General features: G+C 29.1%; 3 protein-coding genes and 1 non-coding gene across 4 annotated transcripts; 2 read left to right on the forward strand and 2 right to left on the reverse strand.

Moving 5' to 3' along the window:
• Positions 1-2,382: 2,382 nt before the first annotated feature.
• Positions 2,383-2,453, reverse strand: TRNAG-GCC (transfer RNA glycine (anticodon GCC)). The gene has a single exon. It is a non-coding gene; the product is annotated as a tRNA-Gly (tRNA).
• Positions 2,454-3,285: 832 nt separating this feature from the next.
• LOC136990591 (uncharacterized) lies at positions 3,286-4,226 on the reverse strand. The gene is made up of 5 exons (XM_067288982.1): positions 4,112-4,226; positions 3,954-4,027; positions 3,791-3,877; positions 3,592-3,642; positions 3,286-3,492 (listed from the first exon to the last, which is right to left on the reverse strand). The coding sequence occupies exons 1-5, from the start codon at positions 4,185-4,187 to the stop codon at positions 3,433-3,435; spliced, it is 348 nt and encodes a 115-aa protein (XP_067145083.1). The 5' UTR covers positions 4,188-4,226; the 3' UTR covers positions 3,286-3,432.
• Positions 4,227-9,037: 4,811 nt separating this feature from the next.
• On the forward strand, positions 9,038-10,702 carry LOC136990610 (inositol oxygenase-like). Its single transcript, XM_067289006.1, has 4 exons — positions 9,038-9,219; positions 9,296-9,376; positions 9,451-10,022; positions 10,110-10,702. The coding sequence occupies exons 1-4, from the start codon at positions 9,082-9,084 to the stop codon at positions 10,216-10,218; spliced, it is 900 nt and encodes a 299-aa protein (XP_067145107.1). The 5' UTR covers positions 9,038-9,081; the 3' UTR covers positions 10,219-10,702.
• Positions 10,703-14,063: 3,361 nt separating this feature from the next.
• On the forward strand, positions 14,064-15,409 carry LOC136990613 (inositol oxygenase-like). Its single transcript, XM_067289009.1, has 4 exons — positions 14,064-14,244; positions 14,321-14,401; positions 14,476-15,047; positions 15,135-15,409. Exons 1-4 carry the CDS (start codon positions 14,170-14,172, stop codon positions 15,241-15,243), a joined length of 837 nt encoding a protein of 278 aa, XP_067145110.1. The 5' UTR covers positions 14,064-14,169; the 3' UTR covers positions 15,244-15,409.
• Positions 15,410-16,055: the final 646 nt, after the last annotated feature.

A 16,055-nucleotide genomic window follows, 5' to 3' on the forward strand; every position in this document is an offset into this window, starting at 1 on the left:
ACGACGTAGTCACACCTTGTTAGTGGTCCTTTCCGTAACTAAATTCTTATGTGGCAAAGAGAGCCTAGCGAACCATTTCAAGCCTATTACATGTATATCAAGGGATGGTTGTTATTTGTCCATGTTCAGAAAACTGTAAAACTATTGAGAAAGACGTGTTGTTGAAGACACGTATTGAAAGAAAACAAAACTACTTAAAATTTGAAAATGTAAAAGAAATAAATACACGCTTTTCCCTACAATAATTGTTACTACTTTCTTTAGAAAGTCTAATTTGTGTATGACAATTTATACTTATTCGCAAAGAATACAGACGAGGATATTTAAAAGTCAATAAATTTCTACGTCTTTTAAATATTTAAGTTAAATTTACATTAAAGAAATTATAAATTTAAAGATTATTTTATATCACATATTAATTAATACTGTTTATAAATTAATGTAAATAGTTAAATCGTCAATTCTTTTATGTAAATACATGATATTAGTAGTGAGAAACTTCTAAGATTAAGTAATTTGGCGCAGAAACGTACTTTATAAATGCATAATAAGACAATTTAGTAAACAAGAAAGCAAATACTTATGATCTTGTTTACTGATTTGCATCTTGTTATGCAAAAAGATATATAAATTACGCTGGCAATTCCTCACTTCCAAGGACATTTTCATCATCTACATAATAACACCGAACTCAGAAAATACTTAACTGAGAAGTTTTAAGTTTCTAATATTTCCAAAACAAGGTTTTTATACAAAAATTCTTAATATAACTTCCGAAACGAAGCAGCAGATAAGTAAAAATGTAAGTAATCAATAACTATAATTATTTAAGCGTTTTTCAATAACTTATCATTAAAAAATGTGAATAAAATTAATTCATTAATAAACTTCCTATTGTATTAAAATTAACATCTTTATTTTCTTTAATTTAGCTTTAATTCAGTTAAATTATAGTCAAACCTTTAAACAACGGCCACTGACAGGAACAGAAAAAAATGGCCGCCGTTTACAGGTAGCTCCGACTGTATTAGTTTCTTATTTAATATGCAAAAATTTTATGTTATTAAGGTGTAAATATATAAACATTCTGTAAATAAATTAATTAAAATTAATTTTTATATTTGATTATAATTTAAATAAAAGTTTCTTTTAAATTTTTTTTACCTTTTAATTGTTTCGTGTTTTCTGTTTTGGATTAATTGCATAACCCAATTTTTTAGCTAACGAATTTAATTAAAATTAAATTTTTATCCAATAAACATTTAAATATGGATTAGCAAATTAATTAATCTTTCATTCATTAAAAACACCCGCAGGCTAATGTTTACCCGAAATGGTCGAAATTAATATTTAAATTATTAATTATTATTATTATTATTATTACGAAAATAATTTAAATTTAGTAAACATTTCGTCCGTTTTCTTCATTTTTTGTTTACTTAAATTATTATTTAATTGATATATTTACAATTTAAAAAACTATGTTTTAAGTAAGGAACAATTAAATATGTATTTAAATTAATTGAAAATGAAATAAAATTAAACAAAATTTCATATTTAAAAACTGCAGAAAATAAACAGGCTAAACGTAATTAAATATTCAGAAAAAATCAAATAAAAACACAAAGTTAGGTGCTGACGAATTAAATTTTACTTATTAATTTATTTAAGAATCAATAAGTTAATATATCAATTTAATTTCACATTTTTTTGTTCTTGTGTAAGCCCCATTTTTCGTGTGAAAACGTCTTTCAGATGAGGAGAAAATTTAAAAAATGTGAAGAAAATTAAATGTTTTCGTGCTGTTTTCTAAGGATAATACAATCCGAATGTATAGTTTATAATGATAGCTGCGAGTGTCCTTGTTCGTGACGTAGTTACTAACTGTTGTAATGATCTCTTCTAAGAAATATCTAATGGACTTTGTAATAACGTCATTCACATTAAAGTATCTTCTTTCATGTATTATTTGTTTATTGTTGTGTTTCGTTTCCGTAAACACGATTTCCTTAATATTTTATTCATATAATATAAATGTATTACATTATTTATTACGCATTAACCTGTTTTTCCTACACACTATCTAGTGTCCAAATTATAAGTATTCGACCTTCAATTGACGTAAATATTGTCTTACGACAATATATTTTCTTATAAAATGAATCTTTAATCTCAACATTAGATTTTTATGATTTTATCTTCATTAATTGATTCAATTATACCACAAAAACGGTGTATATTACAATATTAACACGTTTTCTTTTGTAAATTAAATAATATCTATCGAATTGTAATAATTACTTCTTGCTTAAGTCATCATTTGTAAATTATCAACGTGCTGTAGTAATAAAGACAAAAAAAAATAAGATTAAAAAATATACTTGCATCGGCCGGGAATCGAACCCGGGCCGCCCGCGTGGCAGGCGAGCATTCTACCACTGAACCACCGATGCTCAACACAAGGTCTTTTCCTGTGTCTATATGTACTGACGTAGCCACTCGCTACACACTGGTCATTGTGACGTATACGTGTTATCGATTGGATTACTGTTTATAATATTCCTCTACTTTATTAAAAAATAACAAAAATCTGAATAATAATTATTCAGATTATGATTATTATACCCTTAAACAAGTTTAATTGTTTATAAAATTCTCCATGAAATCTAAATTTTATAACTTACTGGATTTTATACTGGCAGAAATGGCCTTCTTTATTCGGAGCTTCAAACGAGCTCCGGATAAAGAGGGCCCTTCTGTCTCTTATAGAGCCCTTTTTTCCCACTTTTTTGAACAAGTGAAGTACATAGAATGCTTTTCTTTATTAATAAAAAGAGCCTTAGACAATTTTAGTTTTTGTTAGTAAAAATAACATTAATTTATAGAACCCTTAAGTTTACTTCGAGGTTGGGGCAAAATACCCAACTCTCTCCTCTCGACGGCCCTGTATAACAGTAGCCTACAATTTTTAAATTTAGGCATATTTTGTCTGGATGCTGTCTTGAATTTATATACACATCATTGACTTAAAAAACCATACACAGATAAACATGTATAGTATATAATATTTTTATTATGTATATGCTTTACCAAAACATTAGTTAACTATTGATTTTGTTTTTCATTTATATGTTTATTAATTGGTAGAAACAGTTGAAAAAATTGTACAGTACATTAAATAAATGTACTGTACTGTACGTAGACGTCAGGAAATACATATGTATTTGTTGATGTTATTTTATATGATTACTGTTTAAAAGTGAAGACATTTTGATTTGTAAGCAAGCTTGACAGGTTTGTTTCATAAACAACTTTATTTTTCTTTTATAAATCTGAATATTAAATCTAAACATACTTCGGTTTATCCATATAAAATTAATTTATACAAGTAAAAAATATTTTAACTTTAAACTACAGGAAAAATAAATGGGTTTAAACAGAATTTATATCGTTTTTCTCCATGCATTCGTATATCTTCATCTCTATCAAGTCCTATAAAAGAAAGTAGCAATCGTTTATGTCTCTTAATATATTAAATTGTTGTCTATTATTATAAATATTGAGGAATTTTTAAAATAAAACGAAATATACCTCATTCACTGTTTTCTTATATTCTTTAACACAGGCAGAACGTTGTGCAAACTGAAGTGCAAATCGATAATTATAAAGTTGTAAGAATTAAATTGCATAAAATATGATATAAATTGGTATCTTATTAAATTAAAATATTAATGTTTCAACCAAAAAAAAATTCTATATTGTCTATAAAAATATAGGGACTTAAACTTACATCCGGATCGTCCTTTGTCAGAGTACAAAACTCATTAAGCAATTCTGATAGAGAAGATACATGGAAACATTTTCGTACCTTTTCAGCCTAAATAAAATAATAAAACAAAAAAGATAAAGTATAAATATAATTTCTTTCGGGAGATTTTTTTCATAATACTTACAGCTACCCAGGTCTTTCTATCTATTACGTTCTCATAACACTGGATGAAAAGTGCCTTCTTTCTCTCGTCATAGGCTAAAATATTAAAGCATTATTCACCTTCTTATTTTATAAATAGTTTAAATAGTGTACTTTTAACTGAACAAATTTTAATCTTACAACAAACAGCAGGAGCGGAATGGCAAACATTAAAGATGAAAAACCCTAAAAACGTTATGACGAAGACAGTCTTCATGTTGGCGGTTAGCAGATATTATTTTAAACAATTGAAAAAAATTAGGTATTCACAAATATTTTTATATCCTACCCAAAAGACTATTTCCTTCAGGTGATAAGTACTTAGAGTTTTTCTCAGAAAGGAACTAGATTATATTTTTACAAAAGGGATATCCTTTAAATTTTTAAGAAATAATTGCACAGAAAACTAAATCCAAAAAAATTTTCTTTTAATTTCTACACTTAAAAAATGAATCTAGTAACAGAAAATATTTCTTAAATATGATAATTATAATGTCTTATTAAACAACGATAAGTTAAAACTAAACACATTCAGGAAGTGACATCACAATATAGTGTATTCGATGCAAAACAGAGTAGTTCAATTGTTATAAACAAAAGCAATAATAAGTTATTATATTGTTAAACCTCCAAACAACGACCATTTTTATATTCTCGTCAGTGACTTTTGTTCAGAGGTTCCTTTACATATCTGCTAGAATTGAAAGGAAGAACCTCTTACTGTTGCAACTCAGGGTCGCAATCTCTGTGGGTTATTTATAAATATTTTAATATTTTTTAATAAAATTTCTAAATAGATAAAGAATAAAATTCTGCATTAATTTTTATTTGAACAAGTAAAGTTTAGTTATTGTATTTCACTCTGTAATGATGATGAATTTGCTTTATAAATAGCTACCATTCACTCATTCCTGTTATTCAAAATATAATAAAACTTCTGTTGAAGTTGAAGTTTAATATTTATCTGCATATTGGAATTATCAACATTTTTATCGTCATATTTTTGATAAAATTCGGGTCATTTTATACTTATTTACTTTACTAGTGAATCATCTAAAATCAGTTTTGTAATGCTTTTACGTGACGAAATTTATCTTTTCTTCTAAAATGTCTGATCTTTCTCTTTCAATTCTGACCTGAAACGTATCAAATTTAAGCCTTTTTTTAAATTAGAAGTGATGTTTTATTAATATAAACTGTCAATAAACTAATTTCATCAGCTTGTAACAAGCTTAGTAAAAGGATTTCTGTCTTCGTAGAGTTCTCGATAGCTTTATGTAGGAAAAAAAAATGCATTAAAATGATGCGCGACTTGGAAATACGTCACTCTGCAAAATTATCCTTTATTAGGAAGTTTAAAACATTTTTATAGCATCAATACGTACTTTAACATTACACATAACGACTAGACGTCGTCCTCGAACTCTGAACTCTGACTTCTGACGTAAAACCGAATAAATGTTAGGATTAACTGAAGAGATCTCTTAATCCACGACATATTAAAGAGATCTCTTGAACCTTACTACCTCGATAAATTTTTCTACTTTGATAAACATTTTGTTCTTGCATCAGTTTTTCTAGATACCGCTGAAACTAAAAACGTACATGTCGCAACCTTGACTCCACGATAAATGAACTTCTATCGCTGTTTGACCTCTTACCGGTTTTAACCGGTTTCTTCTATTTGTTTCCTAGTAAGAACAACTCGCATCTTTACTGGTTCCAATCACTATGGACGTCATCTTTTAAATAGAGAGATACTGTTTCTATCCTATCCGTTTAACCTCATTACTTGCTATAAATATCCGAAGACTTTGAAATTTTTTACTGCATAGAATTTTCCGTATTTAGACTTGTAATAATTATTTATCCACTCTTCAAGCACTTGTTTATAGGCCCATACTTAGCAGATGAATTTTGTAATTGGTTATATTTTGCGTATATTAATCAAGCATTCTCGATCAATATATATGATTTACGATATATAAAGTTAACTAGAAAATGAAAGAAGATTTAATAATATTTTTATTTAATTTGTTTCAGTTATTTAATAATATAAATATCGTATGTTTGTACTGTACATCTGTAACTATGCGAACCGCGTGTCATTGGTAAAATATACTGAATTGTATGTACTGTACATTTCTACGGTGATCAAGTTCGAATTTAAATTTTTTATTAGAACAATTAAGTGGTTAACTGTTTAAATTTATTTAAAAAATCAATTTTAATTTGCTTAAATTTAAGATAATAAATTATTTCCAATGCTGTGACTCTGCTTAACATTGATGGATTTCATTTTCTTTTAATTTTTGCTTGCATAAATTACATTCACGATCTTTAAAAGCTAAAAAATACGCATGTAAATATTTCTAAGTTTAGACCATTTATAGAAAGATAATTAAATAAACTCTGAACGATTAAGTGGTTTATATTTAGATTATAAACCATAAATTCGTCCAAAATAAGAATGCTGAAACAGCTTATAGGCCTACACTTGATAAGCTTGTAATTTGTCAATTCGTTTTTGCTATTTATTATTATTATTATTATATATACGTGAGTGTATAATAATAAGAAAATCAAACTATGCTCCAGGAAAAAGTTGAATACTTCTACGTAAAGATAGGAAGAGTATATGTATGTTTCTCCAAAATATCCTGTCTGTCTTTCCTTAATCATGACAACGGATTTAAATATATAAAAATCGAAACCACAGGTGAAAAGGTTAAAGGCAGGAGGCCCCGATTAATTATATAAGAACTTCCAATCTAAAGTCGTCTTACTTCAATTCGAAAATTTTCCCTGAAAGGAGTTAGATAGATGACCTGCACGACTCTATTGCCATCAGGAAAAGTATGATGTACAGGGGCAAGACACTACTAATTTGAGGTGGCGAGCATATATTTTATATTAAATTAATTAAAAATTGCAGTTTGGCAATAAATATTTGCTCGTATATGTAATCTTTCACATTAGATCTCGAAACTTCAGCTATCTTAAATCTATGATTGCGATCTGAAGCTTGTAAATAGAACGATCTTCAAGGAGATCTTTAAAAGATTTCTAAGTTTTGCACTTTTACATTGCTTATCTAATATTACAGCGATTGTGATAACTATTTCTACTTTAGTGTTATCTACTTAACTTTCTACCATCGGGATAAATAAAAGAAAATAAGAACCCTGCCAGACAGATATTCTAAACGTGTGATGCCATGACTAGGCTGTAACTTTCTTTATTAAAAATAAAACAAGAAAAACACTTGTTTTGAATGAAATCTTCGATATTATTAAATTAAATACTTTGTTAATTATTAAAGTGCTAATTAGTGTTTAAGGAAATCACCATAATTCAAAGTTATGATACATCAAAGACTTAATGTCTCATCGCTTTGAAGAAATTATAATTAAATCTCTCGATTAATCAATAAATAATAAAACAATTAGAGTAATTTACCATACAAAATTATCAAAAAGACAAAACTGAAATTCTTTTTTTATTTTTTATTTCCTTTATATTAATATAATCATAAATTCAAAATTTTTAAAGTCCAACAAAAGGTTATAGGCCCAGAATTTTAGCTCTTACATTACGTCATGGTCGTTATACGTTATAAAAAATTACGCTTAATGTAACCCTTGGTGCCAAGATGGCGGCTCGTCTCTGATTCTATCAAGAAAACAGCGGGACGCACGTTCTAACCTAACCTAACCTATTCTAATAAATTACCATAATTATTAGCAACCAAATTATTAGAATAGGTTAGATTAGGTTAGAACCTGCGTCCCGCTGTTTCCTTGCTGGAATCAGACGAGCCGCCATCTTGGCACCAAGGGTTACATTAATCAAATTTACTTTATTATAACTCTTATTAACAAGAAATTAATATGAATTGTATATACATTGCAAGAGACTTTTATATACCGGTTAGTATATTTCTCAGATACAAATTTCAATATTTTTTATTCTTCTAAATCATATGCAAATAGAAAATTATATACACATTATACTTAAAACAAATGTATTTTTAACTATATACGTTTATAATTTTATATGTAATTATAATTTAAATGCAGTCTATAAAGCTTTATAGTTAATTAACAAACAAATATCCCTTCAAACATCCTTTAACAAGTTATAACTATTTTATATCACTGTATACACGTGAGAATATACAATGTAATTATGAAATTGAAATTAGTTTAGTGACTTATTGTATAAAAATCATCCAATAATTCCATTATAGACTACTTGTTAATAGAGAGTAGGCCAATTAGAATTCAAATAATGAAAATAAGATTATCAATAATTTACAGATTTATATAAGTACAAATTCTGTTGTACTTGTATTTTTTGATCAAAATGACATGTATCTTTATATAATTTTTAATGAACACGTAGAGCATCGCACGCCGTATGTGTTAATCAAAGATTAAAGCCGTTTAAAGATGATCAGCATCTTTTAAATGGTTTCTTTTTTCATTATTTCAGTTCTTTTTATAAACACTAATAAATAAAATAATAAAACAGCTATGACACTTGTAGACAAAATCAGATAATGTAAAAATTATCTCTTAGTTTAACTGTATCATAATCAAGGTCGATTACTCTATCGTGTCATTTCCTATGTGTCAGATAAATATTAAGTGTAAATGTAAATACAAAATGGAAAAAGGAGCTGCATTAATTATTCTTCTTCTAACATTTGTGCATTTTTGGAAATAATGTTGCGTTAGACTTCACTGTAAGAACAAATAAAAGAAATCATTTTTTACAGCATTAAATATCTCATACGTAAAACCAAAATTAATTAAATTGACGTATTTAATTCAGATAAACGTATTTTAACTGCATCAAACCGGTTACAACTTCGTCAATTCGACGTCACTATCAGCTGATATTTGTTTATCGTGGATAGCAATTTTCTTTATCAATAACCAATCAAATGGTGGGTGTGTCGGCTTTCGCCAATAAAACTCCGATATTAGTTTCCTCCCAACTTTCAAATTTTCCTATAAAAGTTTTCGAGCAGTCTGACAGAGCATCACTTTAAGTATAGTAAAATATAAGCTATTATAAGCTTATATTCTTCTATCAAATCTCCTACGATGAGCGTAGCAATCGTCGACACGCCTCGTATTAACAGCACGTTGCTGGACAACTCCGTCTTAATGCTAGACCCTTCGGAACATTATCGTCCAGAACACAAAAAGATGGAAGAATTCAGACAGTACACGACGGACGAGGTAGCTAAAGTCATTTAGACGCTTTGCAATTTCTTATTTATTACATATTTAACTTATAATCGCTGCTTGTTTTCAGGACGATCATATCCAGAGAAGAGTACGAGAAACTTATCGGAAAATGCACAATAACCAAACTGTGCAATTCGTCTGCGAAAGAGTAAGTACAGCTTTAATTCTTTCTTGCGGTAAATTCGACGAAGCGAAAATAACATTACATTAAAATTTGCGCAGACTCGCTACTGGACGAAATTCGACAAGTGCCAGATGAACATAATGCAAGCTCTCGAGAAGCTCAACGCTTTAGTCGACGAGAGCGATCCCGACGTCGACATCCCTAATATCGTGCACGCATTCCAAACTGCCGAAAGGATCCGTCAGGCTCACCCACAGTTGGAATGGTTCCATCTGACGGGCTTGATCCACGATCTGGGCAAACTGATGGCACTGTACGGAGAACCTCAATGGGCGGTGGTGGGAGATACGTTTCCGGTGGGATGCGCTCCCGCAAACTCCATCGTGTACAGATCCACCACCTTCGAAGACAATCCCGACACGAAAGATACCAGATACAACACTAAATTTGGCATTTACGAAGAGCACTGCGGCTTAGAGAACGTTTTAATGTCTTGGGGCCACGACGAATACATGTACCGAGTATTAAAGAATCATGGTACTTCTCTACCCGAAGAAGCTCTGTACGTCATCAGGTTCCACTCGTTCTATCCGTGGCACACGGGAAAAGACTACGAATATTTATGCAACAACAAAGACACGTCCATGTTGAAATGGATCAGGGAATTTAAGTAAGATTTATTTCAGAAACTTTCTTTGTAAATTCCAAGTTGTAGATTGGTGCAACGTACTAAATGACATTTTTACTTTATTTACAGCAAATTCGACTTGTATTCGAAATCGCACGAAGTTCCGGACATCGAGTCTTTGATTCCCTATTATCAGTCTCTGATCGACAAATACATTCCAGGAATAGTGAAGTGGTGAATTGGTTTGGTGTGGTGCACACGAATGTTATACAATTCGTATAAATTATATTTAACCACTGAGTGGTCACACTTTTATACAGTTATACATTTTTGATATTCGCAAAACATATACATTTGTATTATACATACTTGTTGAATTATTAAATATAAAATTGTTTTATTGAAATAATGCTTGAAAATAATAAAGCATTTGTGTTTTTTGTATTTATAAAATAATCGAGACATACACGTCACGTTTTTCTACTGGAATTTCACACGAAATACATATATGACCTCTTTTGTTTTGATGCCGGTTTTTGAAAATAGAGGGACGTGTAAATTATAAGCGATGAAGCAAAAATAATTTTGATTCTTCACCGCACACATTTTGTTTGTTTGCCATATTAAGCTCGGGTTCGATTTCCAGCCGATGGGATTGTTTAATTTTGTACTTTATCGCGTATATATTTTCCTAGATAAATAATAATAAAATCTTTAAAATTTACAGTAAATATTTACCCGCATTGATGTTTAAGTATGCAGAATATTTTATAAAGCTTTTTATGAAATTTTTTAAATTACGGAATATTTTATATCAAAAATTAAATTTAAAAATTTACTTTAGGTAATAACACATGATTTTTAAGTTATTTTGCTTGTTATTCCGAAACAGTTATTTATTAATAAATTATAGTTTGCTTTTCTATATTTTCTTATCAGATTTTAAACTTAATTACAGTAGCTAATTTAATTTTTTAATTAGGAAAGTTAATTCATTTTTTAAAGAGAAAATTAAAATTTATGAGTTTAATGATTAAAATTTCTGAAATGATAAGTTTCTACTTACACTACTCAAAACAAGGTGTTACAATATTAGTTTAGCATTAACATAAAGGAAATTAATGATTTTGTTTCATATAAAATGAATTGCTAGACAAATAATGGGAAAGGAAGCTTCATCTATACAATAGTGATCCTGTATCCAGTGGAGTGTCTAGGATTTTGAGGTGCTGCTCCAGGTAGATTTAGATGGTACCAAGCCCACGACCCTTGTCGTTTTTCGGAGAATGTTACTTAATTACTTTAAAATTACTTTAGTTACGTAATTGAAATCACTCCATATGCATTATTATGTTTATTTTTATTTTAAATTTATTTTATATTTGCTTGCTTTGGTATCAAAAGGATTGCTTGCAGCCATATACACACCTGGATACCCTCTGTATACAATATTAAATCTAATGTAAACAGTTTTAAAAAAGACAAAATTTATATTATAGTCCTGTAACAATGTAACTGTACCTATTGCTATCTATTTTCTTAGGTATTTAAGCTGATCTCAAGATAATTAATATCGATATTCACTGCTCCCCCGACTAAAATATAGTAATACGTCTTTGTATAAACTCAGTATGAGTTATCATTTGTTTCAACTGAATATAGAGATAAATAATGCAAGATTTATATTTAAATATCTTGTTTTGTTAATTATAAATGTGAAATTTGCAAATATTCCGATGAACTCACTTTGATCATTGACAAAATTATAAAAGTCCCTCCCCCCGCATCACATCACTCGTTGCCACGGATCTTATCGCTTTTGCAGATGAATTACACATTAGCCATTTATTGCATGAAGTTCAAAGTGTATGATCTGTTCTAAATACGTCATACATGCGTCAAGATAATCGCCATTCATCGTTATATAACAAGTGATACGCCGAAGCGCATCATTTACCTGTTTAGCTTCATTGAAATAACTTCACTGTTTAAAAGGATTCGGCGAATTTGGAAGAAGATAGAATGTCCGATTAAGATTAATATAGTAGCAATATAAGCCTACTATAAATAATAATTTCCTATAGACTAAACAGCGGCCAGTCTTCCTTTTATCAGGTTTTATATTCCCATCAGTGGCCGTTATTCAGAGGTTGTTTATATATGTTTAAAAAATTTCAAATAAAACAGATAGAGTAAAACTTGCGTAAGCCGGAGTCGCACGACACCGAATAATTTTTCCGGTTTGGCAGGTTTCCGTTTTAAACAGGTTTAACAGTAAATTAAAAATCGATATTAAATTTTCATTTTTATAAGCAAAAGAGATTTTGAGAACATTTCATAAGATTATTTTCAAGTATAAAATGTATTAAATTACTATTATTATCGAATGACGAGAACATTAATTTACTAAATCCTATAGAAAGATATTTATTATTTAAATTTTAATGAAAAATAATTAAAAACGCATTTAAACGATGTGATAATGCATTCATTTTTCATGGACTTCATAATCGGATAAGTTAATGCATTAAGTATTAGAATAATTTAAAGCTCTATTAATTACAGAGGAAAATTAGTATGACATTATCATCACATTAATGTAGGTTATTATTTACTTTTCTGTTAAATTAATCTCGTCGAATTTGTGACGAGAGTTGTTGAAACATGTGACTCGTTCTTCCTAGAAAAGTATGTAATAAAAGCAGAAATATTTCTTTCTTTTCTGTACTTTGGTACATTATATTCTTTGACCTCATTAATGGAAATAATTCAAAAAAGTTTACACTGTATTTACTATATTTTAACTAATATATTTTAATTTGTTTTTCATAAAATCGAGGAGTTCTTTATCTATTTTCCAAATTTAACTTCAAATGTACAGAATAATAACTGTTTAAAATGAATAATTAAGACGAATCATTGCTTATAAACCCATAAATATTAGTCAGGTTTTGTAATTTAATAATTTAATATTTATATTTTATATTAATATACGCAAAAAACTATAATATAAGATATATATATAAGTGCAATTTTTAAATCGCTCATAAACTGCTCACATATAATGCGTATTTTTAAAATTAATTTATACATAAATATAAGGAAATATTAATTTTAAATGATTAAAATTGCCTTAAATTTTCTAAAAGAAAGTGATATTAATGTTCTTGAGAGTCGATATGAAATTTACCACCAAAAAATCCTATTCTAAATGTTACGCGTGTGTTTTTTCTACATAAACTTAGTGCCATTTTTATTTTAAAAAAAATTAATAAATCTATTAATAATTCTGCGAATAATTAATTTTGTGTAATGAAATAAATTATTAATAAATTTTTTTATATTTATTTCAAATTTTACTAAGAATTTATAAAATCTTTTCTTCAGAAGGACTGAAAAATAAATCGAAAGTCTTATCAAACCTTTGTCTCGTAGTTTAAGAATATACAAAGAACGATATAACTAAAACACGTATTCAACGATATAATCAGATAAATCTTACAACTCTTGTATACAACTAATTCTTTCATAATAAAATTTAGAATTATGTAATAGTTACACTCTAAAGCCTCGTTTCATCTGATCATATTAATCACGTACGCTATACGAAGACATATTTTATTTAACAAATAAATTAAATAAGTGGACAATTAACAACATTAAATTAACTCGAATAAAATTTTAATCAAAAATAACGCATTTTTTACATTTTTATAATAGATTATATCATTTTAGTCATATTTTAAATTGAGCATAGTGCAAATCGTATTTCATCGTTTGGTTTAAATAATATAAACAAAATGAATATCAAATCTAATTAAACTGACGTATATAATTGACGTATTTTATTTAATTAAGCACATAAACTGGATCAAACCGGTTACAACTTCGTCAATTCCACGTCACTATCAGCTGATATTTATTTAACGTGGATAGCAATTTTATTTATCAATAACCAATCAAATGGTGGGTGTGTCGTCTTTCGCCAATAAAACTCCGATATTAGTTTCCTCCCAACTTTCAAATTTTCCTATAAAAGTTTTCGAGCAGTCTGACAGAACATCACTTTAAGTATAGTAAAATATAAGCTATTATAAGCTTATATTCTTCTATCAAATCTCCTACGATAAGCGTAGCAATCGTCGACACGCCTCGTATTAACAGCACGTTGCTGGACAACTCCGTCTTAATGCTAGACCCTTCGGAACATTATCGTCCAGAACACAAAAAGATGGAAGAATTCAGACAGTACACGACGGACGAGGTAGCTAAAGTCATTTAGACGCTTTGCAATTTCTTATTTATTACATGTTTAACTTATAATCGCTGCTTGTTTTCAGGACGATCATATCCAGAGAAGAGTACGAGAAACTTATCGGAAAATGCACAATAACCAAACTGTGCAATTCGTCTGCGAAAGAGTAAGTACAGCTTTAATTCTTTCTTGCGGTAAATTCGACGAAGCGAAAATAACATTACATTAAAATTTGCGCAGACTCGCTACTGGACGAAATTCGACAAGTGCCAGATGAACATAATGCAAGCTCTCGAGAAGCTCAACGCTTTAGTCGACGAGAGCGATCCCGACGTCGACATCCCTAATATCGTGCACGCATTCCAAACTGCCGAAAGGATCCGTCAGGCTCACCCACAGTTGGAATGGTTCCATCTGACGGGCTTGATCCACGATCTGGGCAAACTGATGGCACTGTACGGAGAACCTCAATGGGCGGTGGTGGGAGATACGTTTCCGGTGGGATGCGCTCCCGCAAACTCCATCGTGTACAGATCCACCACCTTCGAAGACAATCCCGACACGAAAGATACCAGATACAACACTAAATTTGGCATTTACGAAGAGCACTGCGGCTTAGAGAACGTTTTAATGTCTTGGGGCCACGACGAATACATGTACCGAGTATTAAAGAATCATGGTACTTCTCTACCCGAAGAAGCTCTGTACGTCATCAGGTTCCACTCGTTCTATCCGTGGCACACGGGAAAAGACTACGAATATTTATGCAACAACAAAGACACGTCCATGTTGAAATGGATTAGGGAATTTAAGTAAGATTTATTTCAGAAACTTTCTTTGTGAATTCCAAGTTGTAGATTGGTGCAACGTACTAAATGACATTTTTACTTTATTTACAGCAAATTCGACTTGTATTCGAAATCGCACGAAGTTCCGGACATCGAGTGTTTGATTCCCTATTATCAGTCTCTGATCGACAAATACATTCCAGGAATAGTGAAGTGGTGAATTGGTTTGGTGTGGTGCACACGAATGTTATACAATTCGTATAAATTATATTTAACCACTGAGTGGTCACACTTTTATACAGTTATACAATTTTGATATTCGTAAAATATATAGATTTGTACGTAGTTGTTGAACTGTTCAAGAAAAAATTGATTTTATCTTTCAACTCAAAGTATTTAAAATAAATCATTTTTATTACGTATTTTGACTTTTTTAATTAATTAATTAATTACTTTTTGATTAAGTTGCACGGGAATAAATTATGTTTTTCTCTAACCGGTATTTAAATAAGATAAACATGAAATAAATTGTTTACTGACAATAGGAATAAATACAAGTATTTTGTTCAGTTATTATTGTTTTATACAAAATTTCAAAGCTGATATGCAGTAAGATTTATTTTTAAGATTAGATCCACTGTAAAGTTTTTCATATATTAATTGGTTATATAATTTCTTTAAAATGTTTACATATTTTATACAAAAATATAGAGATAACAACGTTTCAAAACATATTATTTATATTATTTTAAATTTAATGTAAAAATATTCGCCTTTAATTTGTATCGATAAACTTGGCATGTTTGTTTCTCTCGTATAAATTCAAAGGCTAAGCTATAATATATATTGTATATGACTTTAGAAAAACTTTTATTATTGTAGATTGAATGAAACGTTGCAGAATATTTTAAAGTGAAGGGCGGTCTAATGACTATTACATTGAGAATTTTGTTCCCATAGGGAATAGAGCTTTTATTAGATTTTAATGCATCTACTAATCGCATCAGCATAAATGTCCTTCGTTTCTAAGGC

Source organism: Centruroides vittatus, unplaced genomic scaffold (assembly GCF_030686945.1).
Source record: "Centruroides vittatus isolate TY-2023 unplaced genomic scaffold, ASM3068694v2 scaffold_946, whole genome shotgun sequence".
NCBI lineage: Eukaryota > Metazoa > Arthropoda > Arachnida > Scorpiones > Buthidae > Centruroides > Centruroides vittatus.

Coding starts and splice junctions, on each gene's coding strand:
- LOC136990591 (XM_067288982.1), bottom strand. CDS start 4,187: ATGAAGACTGTCTTCGTCATAACGTTTTTAGGGTTTTTCATCTTTAAT. Junction 3,878..3,953: donor ATAGAAAGACCTGGGTAGCT/GTAAGTATTATG, acceptor TATTTTATTTAG/GCTGAAAAGGTACGAAAATG. Junction 3,493..3,591: donor ATAAGAAAACAGTGAATGAG/GTATATTTCGTT, acceptor TTTCTTTTATAG/GACTTGATAGAGATGAAGAT.
- LOC136990610 (XM_067289006.1), top strand. CDS start 9,082: ATGAGCGTAGCAATCGTCGACACGCCTCGTATTAACAGCACGTTGCTG. Junction 9,220..9,295: donor GACAGTACACGACGGACGAG/GTAGCTAAAGTC, acceptor GCTTGTTTTCAG/GACGATCATATCCAGAGAAG. Junction 10,023..10,109: donor AAATGGATCAGGGAATTTAA/GTAAGATTTATT, acceptor CTTTATTTACAG/CAAATTCGACTTGTATTCGA.
- LOC136990613 (XM_067289009.1), top strand. CDS start 14,170: ATGCTAGACCCTTCGGAACATTATCGTCCAGAACACAAAAAGATGGAA. Junction 14,402..14,475: donor TGCAATTCGTCTGCGAAAGA/GTAAGTACAGCT, acceptor AAATTTGCGCAG/ACTCGCTACTGGACGAAATT. Junction 15,048..15,134: donor AAATGGATTAGGGAATTTAA/GTAAGATTTATT, acceptor CTTTATTTACAG/CAAATTCGACTTGTATTCGA.